The 13653-nt window shown below is 45.6% G+C and overlaps 1 protein-coding gene and 1 long non-coding RNA gene across 2 annotated transcripts in view; both read left to right on the top strand.

The window, feature by feature from the left end:
• Positions 1-3099, top strand: part of LOC310742969 (uncharacterized protein) — a 29457-nt gene extending 26358 nt beyond the window's left edge. The window contains exon 4 of the mRNA XM_083572939.1: positions 362-3099. Coding sequence (XP_083429065.1) covers positions 513-2159 — 1647 coding nt within the window. The 5' untranslated portion in view covers positions 362-512 and the 3' untranslated portion in view covers positions 2160-3099. The remainder of the gene's footprint in view (positions 1-361) is intronic.
• Positions 1-10521, top strand: part of LOC310743192 — a 70987-nt gene extending 60466 nt beyond the window's left edge. Inside the window, exon 2 of the long non-coding RNA XR_014538871.1 lies at positions 10098-10521. This is a non-coding gene — a long non-coding RNA (uncharacterized lncRNA). The remainder of the gene's footprint in view (positions 1-10097) is intronic.
• The last annotated feature ends 3132 nt before the right edge of the window (positions 10522-13653 follow it).

Below are 13653 nucleotides of genomic sequence, written 5' to 3'. Positions count from 1 at the left end.
AGAAATAACACAACCTCAGTCCATTAGTGAATCAATACTACATTTTCAAGGTACTACATATTCCACTAAGTACAGTTTATCATTTGGCCTTGAATATCCTGCTTTTCTGTGTCATTTTAGGATAGTCCTGCCTCAGAAGATGGGCACGAGATCAGACAGGACATCATTCTTTAAAAAATCAAGCTGCTTTATGAACATTGGTTGAGGATTTTGATAGTTGCTCATGAATTATTATCATTTGATGACATTGCAACTTCACTTCCTAAAAAATGGGAACATGGGTAGGAGTTGAGGGAATGTAGGAGACATTGAAATATAGGAGAAGGTGCTAATGGAACTTGATTTGTTCTCTTTCCCTTAGTTCTCTTCCTTGAAACCAAAACAGGATTCCCTTTCCTCCCACTCTGAAGAAGGAGATGGAGAAGGCAGTCAGAACTCCAGGGGATGGGTCACCTCCCCCCCCCATTAGGAATAGAAATTAAAATGTGTGAAATGTGGACTATGTTCATTGAATGAGCACACATAGTTCACATCAATTACCTCCAACAGGGGAGAAACCATTTAAAGGTATGGAGTGTGGCAAACGTTTCACTGATAGTGGAAACCTTAGAACACATCAACGGACTCACACAGGGGAGAAACCATTTAAATGCCTGGAGTGCGGAAAGACCTTTACTGGTAATGGAAACCTTAGAAGACATCAACGGACTCACACAGGGGAGAAACCATATAAATGCCTGGAGTGCGGAATGTGCTTCAGTGAGAATGGAAACCTTAAATTACACGAGCGGATTCACACAGGGGAGAAACCATATAAATGTATAGAGTGCGGAATGAGCTTTAGTGATAATGGAAGCCTTAGAAGACATCAACGGACTCACACAGGGGAGAAACCATATAAATGCCTGGAGTGCGGAAAGTGCTTCAGTCAGAATGGAGACCTTAAATTACACCAGCGGATTCACACAGGGGAGAAACCATATAAATGTATAGAGTGCGGAAAGTGCTTCAGTCGTAATGGATACTTTAAATTACACCAGCAGACTCACACAGGGAAGAAACCATATAAATGTATAGAGTGCGGAATGAGCTTTAGTGTTAATGGAAGCCTTAGAAGACATCAACGGACTCACACAGGGGAGAAACCATATAAATGTATAGAGTGCGGAATGAGCTTCAGTCAGAATGGACACCTTAGATCCCATCAACGGACTCACACAGGGGAGAAACCATTTAAATGCCTGGAGTGCGGAAAGACCTTTACTTGTAATGGAAACCTTAGAAGACATCAACAGACTCACACAGGGGAGAAACCATATAAATGTATAGAGTGCGGAATGAGCTTTAGTGATAATAGAAACCTTAGAAGACATCAATGGACTCACACAGGGGAGAAACCATTTAAATGCCTGGAGTGCGGAAAGACCTTTCCTGGTAATGGAAACCTTAGAACACATCAACGGACTCACACAGGGGAGAAACCATATAAATGTATAGAGTGTGGAAAGAGCTTTAGTGATAATGGAAGCCTTAGAAGACATCAACGGACTCACACAGGGGAGAAACCATATAAATGTATAGAGTGTGGAAAGAGCTTTAGTGATAATGGATACTTTAAATTACACCAGCGGACTCACACAGGGGAGAAACCATATAAATGTATAGAGTGCGGAATGAGCTTCAGTGATAATGGAAACCTTAGAAGACATCAACGGACTCACACAGGGGAGAAACAATATAAATGTATAGAGTGCGGAATGAGATTTAGTGATAATGGAAGCCTTAGAAGACATCAACGGACTCACACAGGGGAGAAACCATATAAATGTATAGAGTGCGGAATGAGCTTTAGTGATAATGGAAACCTTAGAGGACATCAACGGACTCACACAGGGGAGAAACCATATAAATGTATAGAGTGTGGAAAGAGCTTTAGTGATAATGGAAGCCTTAGAAGACATCAACAGACTCACACAGGGGAGAAACCATATAAATGTATAGAGTGTGGAAAGAGCTTTAGTGATAATGGAAACCTTAGAGGACATCAACGGACTCACACAGGGGAGAAACCATTTAAATGCATGGAGTGTGAAAAGAGCTTCAGTCAGAGTGGAACCCTTAGAAGACATCAGCAGACACACAGCGGAGAAACCATTTAAATGTATGCACTGTGGAAGGAGCTTCCGTCAGAGTGGAACCCTTGATTTATGTCAACAAACTCACACAAAATACAAACCTTATAAATATCAGGAAAGTAGATAGAGGTTGAGTCCTAGTGGAAGTTCTAAATCAACAGACTCAAGACAGGAAGAACTTTAGGAATTGAAACCCTTCAAACCATCCACAAACTCAGAGAGGAGAAGCAGTTTAAATGAAAAGATTGCAAAAGTGCTTTATTTACAATGGAGTGTTTAAGGAACATCCAGGGACTCTCACATGGAAGATCCCATTTTGGTGTCTGGAGTGTGGGACATCTTCCTCTCAGAGTCCACTCTTTTCTTCACAGAAATGAACTCGGCAGGAAATCAGTCTTGAACACATTTTGTGTATGTGAAGTTCTGGTATTTATGTGTAAAACTGTATAGTAATGAAATATTGAAGGCAATGTCAAACAATGTGATTATAATCTAAGATGTAAAGTACCTTTCAATAGAGAAGGGGTGAGGGTTTATCTGGATTGCTGGTGGTCAGTGAGGATTAAAGCTGGGCGATATATTGTTCCAAACTGGTTTCTAGACCACATCGTGATAACCTTTCAAAAACAACTGATATGGCAACACACCACAGATCACAGTGTGTGTTTCTGGGATGCCCATTTGCCTGGAAGCAGCCGGCAGAAAGCTTTGCTTTGTGAAGCCCCTGAATATGCCGAGTTGCTGACTTCCCTCCCAGAAGACAGGAAGCGAAAGACACACATCCATTGCCCTGTCTCCTTCCAGCCTCTTTCCTCCCTTGCTCCCTTCTGCCGGTTTGTGTGCCTGACTTAGATATCCTGTGTGCTCTATTTTTTTACGGCTGAAACTGGATTTCCTCTCAGGAGCTAAGTTTTGTGCCTCACTGGGGACCCAGTGAGAACTGTATGCTTTGAAAGCTCAGTAAATTATTACCGAAGAAGTCCTGCTGCTTCTCTGTGTGTTTTTGACCTGAGTGTGGGACTTGCTCTACACGTGGCCCCTATTCTCCTCCTGCCCTGGAGTTGCTTTACTCAAGCATGCAAGACGGGTGCATCTGTGTGCACTCAAAAGCAAATAAAGTAGGACTCGCCTTTCTATGAGAGTACAGTGGTACCTTGCGTTACAGACGCTTCAGGTTACAGACTCTGCTAACCCAGAAATAGTACTTCGGGTTAAGAACTTTGCTTCAGGATGAGAAGAGAAATCGTGCTCCGGCGGTGTGGCAGCAGCAGGAGGCCTCATTAGCTAAAGTGGTGCCTCGGGTGGGGTGCTGTCTTGCTTTGGACATGAGGGAGAGCAGAGATGATTCCTTGGTCCTGATGTGTGCTGAATAAACTGCTTGTAAATCTGCTCACATATGCCTCTCCAGCCACTTCTCTTGTGCCTTTACTCTGCTGAGTGTGCATGCCCAGCTTCTGAAGCTCAGCTTGCAGTTTCATGCTGATCCAAGGGCTGGAGATCGCCCAGCACAGCTGGGGGGCTGCCATTTGCCCCCAATTCCTTGGCTGCATCCCAACACTAAGCACTGGAGGAGAAAATGAGCCCTGCAGGATCAGGCCAGAGGGCTCCCTCCTATAGGGAAGACAGAGCAGAGGAGCCACGCATCACCCTGTCCTCCTCCTCCACCACAGATTGGCCTCCTCCTCTTTTAAACCACCTTTCTTGGTGGCCTCTGCCTCTTGTGGGAGGGAGTTCCATAGGTTTTATTCTGCCCTGCTAGAGGAAGTGCTTTCTCTTCTCTGCCTTCCTTCCTTCCTTCCTTCCTTCCTTCCTTCCTTCCTTGCACCAGTGAGGTTTTAGGGACCAGGGTATATTTCATGTCTGAATGTTTCCATCTGCGGACAACCTCGACTTCTTGCAGGAAAGGGAGGGATTGGGCTTTCGCTCTGGAGGACCCTGCCCCCCCCGTCTTACTTTCCTCTCTAGGAATCTAGCTCGTTTCCATTTAACCCTTGGCAAGCCGAGCGCACCCAACTCACGCCTCTCCCTCTCCCGAGAGCAGGAGCATCGCGCTGCAATGGCATCCCGAGAAGACGGAGGACGAGAGGCTTATGGATTACTTCCGGCAAGGGATACATTCAGTTTTGGACAGCAGCTGAACAGCTGGCCCCTGAAGACGGGTCCTAAGAAATCCTCACTGGCTCTAGATCCGTTTCTGATCACCATTCAAAGTGTTGGTGCTGACCTTGAAAGCCCTAAATGGTCTCAGCCCGACGAAAACATTTCCGCAAAAAGATCAAAACATGTAGCCGCAGGTGATACAATAGGAGCCTTTCTGCAAATGGCCTTTGCAACTCAACTCACTGGGTGGTAACAAAGTATACACGTTTGCCTCTTTGCAATGTAGCCCCGTTTCCTCAATGAATACACCCATTTCTTGATGAAATGTAACTTCTGCCAGGAAAACCTGAGCTGAAATAGGAAGGAGAGCAAAACAGCAGCCCTGTCTGACCCCCGTCAGCCTCCAGACTCCCCCAGTCACGCGGCAGGAGATTCTTCCTGAGCCCCCCCCTCCGTGAGATGGGTATGACATCATGGATGATCCAGTGATGATCCATATGACCCATTGATGATCCACATGATCCAAGCAGACTGGGCCAAAGAGCAGGTCTCTAGGCCTGAATGAAACGGGTCTGCGATGATGGATTCTGGAGTCAAGAAATCTGCCCTTTCCAGTGATCTCTCAGGCTGGCCAGGAAAAGGCAGGCAGCAGGAATCCTCAGGCATCCCGGTTGACAGACAGACTTGTCATGTTGCCAAAACATGGAGTCTGAGCTGATTTCCATGTACAACTCACTTTGTGGCGCAACCGGGGATGTTTTGGGGTGCTCTCTCTGTGACGGGGGGGCGATTATTTGAGGGTGTGCAAATTGCAACGCGCTTTAGTTCTGGACTGCGTCACTCCTCGCATGGGGGGGGGGCTCTGCGCGCAAACAGATCAACAGCTGCCTTGCTTTCTTCCTGGCCTCATTGTGTCGCCTCTGAGGGAGACACAAGGGAAGAATTGTGTTGGGGTGTGTGTGTGTGCAAAAGCCCAAGCCCTATTTTCCCCGTAACACAGGAGTCACAGAGTCCAACCCGCTGCTCAATGTGCACAAATACCAAAAACATGGAATGGATCTAAGATCATGGCGTGGGGGGGGGGAGGGAAGGATTTTGCAATGTAAACATTGTAGGGGGGACCCCACTTTGCAGCTGGATTGCCTGGATCAGCCCCTCCCGCGCTCTCCCAGTAAGAGGGGAGGGGAAAAACAATTCTTTCCCTCGCTTCCCGTCACAACCTGCTTTCACGCCGCCCCCAAACCCTCAAACACCCCCCCCGGTATGTTGCACCTTTTCCTTCTGCTCCTCCTCCCCGCAATCCGGCTTCTGTTTCTGGAATGAGGGGAGAGAGCCCCCACTCTCAAACTGCTTGCTTCGTCCGCAAGTGGAGCTTCTACGCCGGATTGCTGCTCTGCTCCATAGCTCTAGGGGCGCGCGCTTTCGGAAAGGGAAGGAGGGGCGGCAGGACCCCCCCCCCCCGTGGATGTTGCAGGAAAGGAAAGGAGAATCGGGAGCGGGGACAAAGAGGTAAAGGGGTCGCGGGGGGAGGGGAGAGAAGGACCCAGAGACCCCTCCAGCTCCCCCAAGCGCCTTCCGTGGGGCCTGGATCCCTGCGCGCGTGCTGCGAAGGGGGCTTTCCTTGGCCCCTTGGGTGCCTTGGCGGGGGGGCCATGCACCACCCATTCAGGGGATCCCAGCGAAGCGCCCTCGCCCCATTTCCCCCGCGCAGGCATCCCTGGGGCGCTGTGGGTTCCGCGCGGAGAGAGGTGGGCCATGAAAGGGTTAATGGGAGTGAGGGACGCCTGGATAGAGACCCCCCTGTCCCTCCCCTGCTCGTCTATTTTTTAAAAAATAATATTTATTAAAGTTTTAAAGATTACAAAAAGAAAAAATAAGAACACCATATTAAACAAAAACAAAACAACACATCACAATACGGGGGAAAAGAAAATAAAAGAAAGAAAAAGAAAAAGAAGAAAACAGAAAAATAAATTCCATTAAGAAAAAACACAGCGAATCTTCCCATAACTTATCTTTCATTTGCTTGTTTCCTTGACCTCCTCACACCTCCCTTTTTTGTATTCTAGTTCAGTTAACTATTTCAGCAAATCCTTTCCATCTTTTCCAAATTTTGTCCTGTAATTTATCTTAATATAATATAACTTTACTTTCCCTCCTTTCACCAATTAACAGTCTGTTTTTTCCTAAACCTTTATAACATTTCTGCTAAAACCACATAACTTCATTCCAACATCCTTCTAACATTCATTAATTTTACAATGTTTCTGTAAGTAGTCTTTAAATTTCTTCGAATCTTCCTCCACCGACTCTTCTCCCTGGTCTCAGATTCTGCCAGTCATTTCCGCCAGTTCCATGTAGTCCATCACCTTCATCTGCCATTCTTCCCGGGTGGGTAGATCTTGTGTCTTCCAATGCTTTGCAATAAGTATTCTTGCTGCTGTTGTAGCATACATAAAGAAAATTCTATCCTTCTTTGGCACCAATTGGCCGACCATGCCCAGGAGAAAGGCCTCTGGTTTCTTCAGAAAGGTATATTTAAATACCTTTTTCATTTCATTATAGATCATCTCCCAGAAAGTCTTAATCCTTGGGCATGTCCACCAAAGGTGAAAGAATGTACCCTCAGTCTCTTTGCATTTCCAACATTTATTATCGGGCAAATGATAAATTTTTGCAAGCTTGACTGGTGTCATGTACCACCTGTAGATCATTTTCATTATATTCTCTCTTAAGGCATTACATGCCGTGAACTTCATACCTGTGGTCCATAACTGTTCCCAGTCAGCCATCATAATGTTGTGTCCAACATCTTGTGCCCATTTAATCATAGCAGATTTCACCGTTTCATCCTGAGTGTTCCATTTCAATAGCAAGTTATACATTCTTGACAAGTTCTTAATTTTGGGATCTAGCAATTCTGTTTCCAATTTTGATTTTTCCACCTGAAAGCCAATTTTTTTGTCCAAATTATATGCCTCCATTATTTGATAATAGTGAAGCCAATCTTGCACTCTATTTCTTAATTTTTCAAAACTCTGCAGTTTTAATCTGTCTCCCTCTTGTTCCAAAATTTCACAATATTTCGGCCATTTGGCCTCCATATTGAGCTTTTTCTGAGCCTTCGCTTCCATTGGTGACAACCACCTTGGGGTTTTATTTTCAAGCAAGTCCTTATATAAATTCCTCTGATCCAACGTAACAGTTTCAGAAACTTCCTCTAGGGGGAAACAGTTACAATCCGTACTTGTATTAATCCAAAATAATGCCTTTTAAAACACAGCTGAAGCAGGAAAGTTAGTTTCAATTTCCAGTTACTTTTCCTCCTTTTTAAGATCAGAAGAGGACAGTTAGAAACAATGTATCTCTCTTACTCAGCTAGCTGTCAGCGGATGATATATTCACAGTCAGTGCGCATTTCAAAGTACGGCAGCCTTATTGTCCTATTGGCAGCCCATTCCCAGGTTCTGAGCGGTGGAATTTTAGCTTCCTTCCCTCTCTCTTGCAGGTAAATATAGTCCTAAACTCCCCCCCCCTCTTCTTCTGCTTCCAGGGGCGGGGGTTACTATTTTTTGGTGTTGAAAAATTAGTCCTTTCCGATCGGCTTTCCAAGACTTTAGCTTGCAGCCTCTTTGCTTTGATCTATTTACAAAAGCGGAAGGCGGACTTCCTGTTTATGCCTCCCCGCTACAATACCAAATTAAGTCTTTTTTTTTTTTCTCCTTTAAAAAGTTTCCAATTTGTTCTACTCACGGGTAGTTGCTTTTAGAATAGAATTGTCCACAGGAAAAAGTCAGCGCTTCTCCGGCAACGGCGGTGCAGCTTCACTCCGTGGAAAAAGCAGTCAATTCAAAGCACCGCGCTGCTCACCCCACTTCGCTCCGGAGCCCCGAAATCGGGTTTCCCTGTGAGTGGGGGAGGCGCAAAAGGTGCCCGCCGAATCCCACGTTCACAGGCTTCACCCGCCTGTGATTTTTGAGGGGTCTCCACCTTCGCCGTGGCAGCCAGACCCGATTCCCACAGAGCAAATTCCTCCAGGTCAGTGGAATTCCGCCATTACCGATGACGCTAACCCGGAAGTTCCCTCCCCCTGCTCGTCTAAGGGGGCCCCTCTGGACAGAGAAATGGGCGAGGGGTGAGTCGCGCCAAGGAGTGGGGGCCTCTAGGTGCAGGGGAGACTCTGGGACAGAGGGAGAGAATCGATGAAGTGGGGAGGGGGAGCATCCCTGGGGCAGGGAAGGGCAGCATTGGTGAGGGGGAGAGATAGGAAACCAGTCTTTGGGGAGACATCTCCATCATGGCGCAAGCTGGGGATCTCCGGAGGGGCCGCCTTGGCTTCTCCCTCCCACCCAGGAATCGGCCACCTCTTCAAGGCGACCAGAGAGGGATCCCTGGAAAGTGGGGGGTCCAGTCCCCCCACCCCTTCCTTCCTGCAATCTCCATCCTCTTCCTGCCCCATAAGCCCCTGCCCTGTCCAGACACAGCGCTTCTGCCCAGTCCAACCATTGGTCCCCCTGGAGAGGAGAGGAAATCCCCAGAGGAAGAGGGGAGGGGAGAAGCCTGCTCAGAACCGGCTCTTTGTTTCCGCAATCCTACCCAGGAAGCAGCCAGAAACCTTTTCCTCTCTCTCAGGCTTCCATCTTTAATGTCTTTTCCGCTGAGGGTGAGGATAATGTACACCTGTCATCAGAAACAGGGGTGCAGAGTCCATGGAATGGCTCTCAGGGCTGATATAGAAGTTGCACCTCAAAAGCATTTCTGTTCCTCTTATTCTTTGTAGGCAGTGTCAGAGTGACTGACAAGCTGAGATACAATCCTTCAGCATCCAATGACAGCGACTGAATGCATCTTCCCAGTCAAAGGACCCATTTTCTTGATAGACAGTGCCTGTGGCTGGAGGATCTACACACTGGGTGTGCCTATACAGGCCAAAGACTGCCAGTATTAGCACAAGTGAGGTTTGTGACCACCCCCTCCAAATTTACAGACTGTGTGTGAATGAGAGTTTGTGGGTGGGCTTATAGTTTACGGCAACCCTGTGATTTTCTCCACCCATAACATTTCGTGAGCTGATATTGCAGTACGAATTCCAAAATAACTACAAAAAAATCACAAGATGATAAGAATGATGGTAGTATTTATATCCTGCCCATCTGGTTGGGTTTCCCCAGCCACTCTGGGCAGGTTACAGCACATATAAAAGACAGTAAAACATCAAACATTAAAAACCTCCTGATACAGGGCTGCCTTCAGCTGTCTTCCAAATGTCAGGTAGTTGCCCATTTCCTTGCCCTCTGCCTGGTTCCCTGTAACTTCACTTCTCGCAGGGAAGGAACCAGCAGAAGACCCTCAGAAGAGGACCTCAGTGTCCAGACTGAGCCATGGGGGTGGAGACGCTCCTTCAGGTCTACAGGGCTGAGGCTGTTGAGGGCTTTAGCTCGCAGATCTTGCTCCTCCATAATGACCTCCAGAGCAAGTCTGAAGTATAATTAGCAGAGTAGGAAAAAATCCTCAGAGGCAGCAAAAATTTTATTCAGCAAATAAATTTAATACTGAATGCAAAGAAGCATAACAGGATCCAAAACATAGCAAAGACCTAACTTAAATAAAAACCTAACTTGGCATACCAAAACAGCACTCAAGTAAATAAAAAGAATTGTCCAGTAAGATTGTCCTGGGTATAACCTTTGGTGTGCATGCAAACTTCTTCAGATACACTGAAACAGAAGTCCCCAGACCCTTATATATGGTGGGAGGGTGGGGTGGGGGTTTTCTCAGAAGGGTAGTAGGAGATGGGTATGGTAAAGCTGTTGACGACTGTTAATGACTGCAATTAGTCCTACAGGAAAAAGCATGGGATAGTATTGTTACCGGAAAAATCTGAGGGCTCCCTTGGACAAAAAGTAAAGACACCAACCAGAGTAAATTGAAGCAAATCAGCAGCCTGTAGGCTTGGTCTTTATTGAAGAAAGACTGTCGTGACAGGGTGCTCCCCTCACTTGCAGGTGAGAGGAAAGACCCAGAAAAATAGTGTGCAAGGTCTTATAAAAACTTTTTGAAATTCCCCTCCTCTAGGTTAAGCCCACCCCCAGAAACATCATGCATACATTACAGAAAGGAGGGGTTGAGGGAGGAGTTGGTGGTAACCTGAGTGTCTTGTCACCTGGCTGGTTCCTCCTTTCCCCCCTCCCCATGAGTCACTTCCAGGAGACAAAGGGGAGTTTGCAGTTTCCTGCCCCCAGAGGGAAGATCTGATCATTGTCCTTTGTTTCAGTCCATGCTGAATCCACTCCCATATGCAAGTTCTTTGTGATCTTGATTGTCTTCTACAAAAAAAAAAAAAAAAATTCTTCCAGTAGCACCTTAAAGACCAACTAAGTTAGTTCTTGGTATGAGCTTTCGTGTGCATGCACACTTCTTCAGATACACTTGAAACAGAAGTTGCCAGATCCTTCTATATAGTGAGAAGGTGGGAAGGGGTATTCCTCAGAAGGGTGGTGGGAATGGGTGATTGGCAGATAGCTGTGATGAGCCTGTTGACGACTCTTAACGACTGCAATAGGTCTTACAGGAAAAAGCAAGGGGTGAGAAGAGGAAAAATGGCTTTGTCATGTATAATGAGATAAGAATCCAATGTCTTTGTTCAGACCAGGTCTCTCCATGTTTTTAAGTTTGGTAATGAGTTGCAATTCAGCAGCTTCTCTTTCCAGTCTATTTCTGAAATTCCTTTGTAGTAAAACAGCTACTTTGAGATCTTGTATAGAATGTCCTGGGAGATTGAAGTGTTCTCCTACTGGTTTCTCTGTCTTGTGATTCTTGATGTCCGATTTATGTCCGTTTATTCTTTGGCGTAAGGTTTGGCCTGTTTGTCCAATATAGAGAGCTGAAGGACACTGTTGGCATTTGATGGCATATACAATGTTAGACGATGAGCAATTAAATAGTCCCGAGATGGTATGTGTGATGTTGTTGGGGCCAGTAATGGTGTTGTCCGGGTGTATGTGGCAGCAAAGTTGGCATCTGGGTTTATTGCAGGCTCTGGTGCCAGTGTCCGTGTTACGTCTGGTTGTAGTATTATTGTGGGTTAGGAGTTGTTTAAGATTGGGTGGCTGTCTGTAGGCAATGAAAGGTCTTCCTCCCAGAGCTTGAGAAAGAAAACTATCATTGTCCAGGAGAGGTTGTAGATCTCTGATGATGCGTTGTACTGTTTTAACTTGGGAGCTGTATGTGATGACTAGAGGTGTTCTGTTATTTTCTTTTTTGGGTCTGTCTTGCAGCAAGTTCTCTCTGGATATCTGTTTGGCTCTGTTGATCTGTTGTCTGACTTCATCTGCTGGGTATGTTAGTTCTAAAAAGGTTTGCTGTAAATCTCTTAGGTGAGAGTCTCTGTCTGTAGAATTGGAACAGATACGGCTGTAACGTAGTGCCTGGCTATATACAATGGACTGTTTGGTATGTTTGGGATGGTAGCTAGAGGCATGTAGATATGTTTGTCGGTCAGTTGGTTTACGGTATAAGGTGGTGTCTATGCGCCCATCCTGTATTTTTATAGTAGTGTCCAAAAAATGTATTTCTTGCATAGATTGATTCATTGTTAGGTTGATTGTGGGGTGAAAATCATTGAATTTCTGGTGGAAGGTGTCTAGGGTCTGTTGACCATGTGTCCAGATGATAAAAAATATCGTCAATGTATCGCAGGTACAAGAGAGGTTTGAGTGGGTAGGAGTTTAGGAAACGTTGTTCTAAATCTGCCATGAAGATGTTGGCATACTGTGGGGCCATGCGGGTGCCCATTGCTGTGCCGCTGATCTGAAGGAACAGGTCATCACCGAATTTGAAGTTGTTGTGGGTAAGGACAAATTGGCAGAGTTTGGTGGCAAAGTCCGCTGTGGTTTTATCTGAAATGGTGTTCCTTATAGCTTGTAAACCATCGTTGTGTGGGATGTTGGTATACAGAGATTCCACATCCATAGTAGCTATCTGCCAATCACCCATTCCCACCACCCTTCTGAGTAATACCCCTCCCCACCTTCTCACTATATAGAGGGATCTGGCAACTTCTGTTTCAAGTGTATCTGAAGAAGTGTGCATGCACACGAAAGCTCATACCAAGAACTAACTTAGTTGGTCTTTAAGGTGCTACTGGAAGAATTTTTTTTTTTTTTTGACTATGGCAGACCAACACGGCTACCTTTCTGTAACTTGATTGTCTTCTGTCTGGGATCATCAGGGTTGGCATAGCAACTGGGCAGGGCTCCTGTGGATGTGCTGAGGCGGTGAAGGGATTATGGCTGACCAGGACCAAGTCACCCCCCTTTGATAGTTCTTGTCATATGGAGTAAAATAAAATGGAACAGTGCAAATCTGATGTATGGTTGATTTTCTATGAATTTATAACAGAAATGTGGCGTATGTAGTGTGTGAGTGTGTGTGTGTGTGTGAAGTTTGTACAAACAGAATGATTGGGGTGGGGGGGTTCCTGCTACAGTTCCCCCCTTCGGAGATAAGATTGCAAAGGTGGCTACTTTGCAATCCTTTTCTCCGCACAATTTAAGGTGGTAAATATTAACCTGCTATTCTCCATCCCAGATGCGTGTCTCCATGTGAACCTGAAAGGGACTTGGATGTCATGCTTCTTAAGGATATTTGCATAGAAATATAATGGTGTAGCAGTGCACATAGTTAGACTTAGGATATTACGTAAAATTAATATTTTGTTGCTCAGTCACTTGTGGCATTCTAGTACCTTGGAAGAAATATTTTCTCAATAGTGGCGTATGCTTTACATTTAGCAGGAAGGTCCACTAATGACTGAAAAATGCAGTTTGCTTTGTCCCCCGCCATTTTTGTGTTCTCAGGTGTCAAGGTAGCTCTTCTGTGGTCTCACACTGACATGGTGTCACAGTAGTGGCAATCCCTGGTGAATCCACTTAGGGCTTTCATATTAACCATGTTGCCTGGCACTCACCACAGCTGGCACAGGTTTGGGCACGTCATGAGAGAAATGTCTTTGCCTTGGCCATTCTATGGGATTTTATTTTTATAGGCTCTGGTCTTGCAGTCATGGGAAGTTGCTCACTTGCACTTTAAGGACCAAAAAGCTAATTGCAGCCTGGATACACTTGCCCAATTCAAAATGAGTCCAATTTGAATTTATCTTGCCCCATGGTTCCCAACTTCTCAAACTAATCTGTTAAAACAAAACCATTCTTAGAGGGCATTTGTCCAAATAAGTCAATTTAACTCTATAAGGGATTATTCCTGCTAAACCAAAGCATATGCACCTTCATGTATCTTATCAGCTTCTCTTTGGTTAAGCGAGTTTTTTTAGCACATTTTAAAATGGGTAGGGAAGTTGGCAGAGTGCCAGGTGAAACAACGAAATGTGGTTATAAATTTATCTAATTCTAAACATTGG

This window comes from Podarcis filfolensis (genome assembly GCF_964270895.1).
Source record: "Podarcis filfolensis genome assembly, chromosome: 10".
Taxonomy (NCBI): Eukaryota; Metazoa; Chordata; class Lepidosauria; order Squamata; family Lacertidae; genus Podarcis; species Podarcis filfolensis.
The sequence above is the reverse complement of the archived record's forward strand: the minus strand, read 5'-3'. Positions and strand labels throughout refer to the sequence as shown.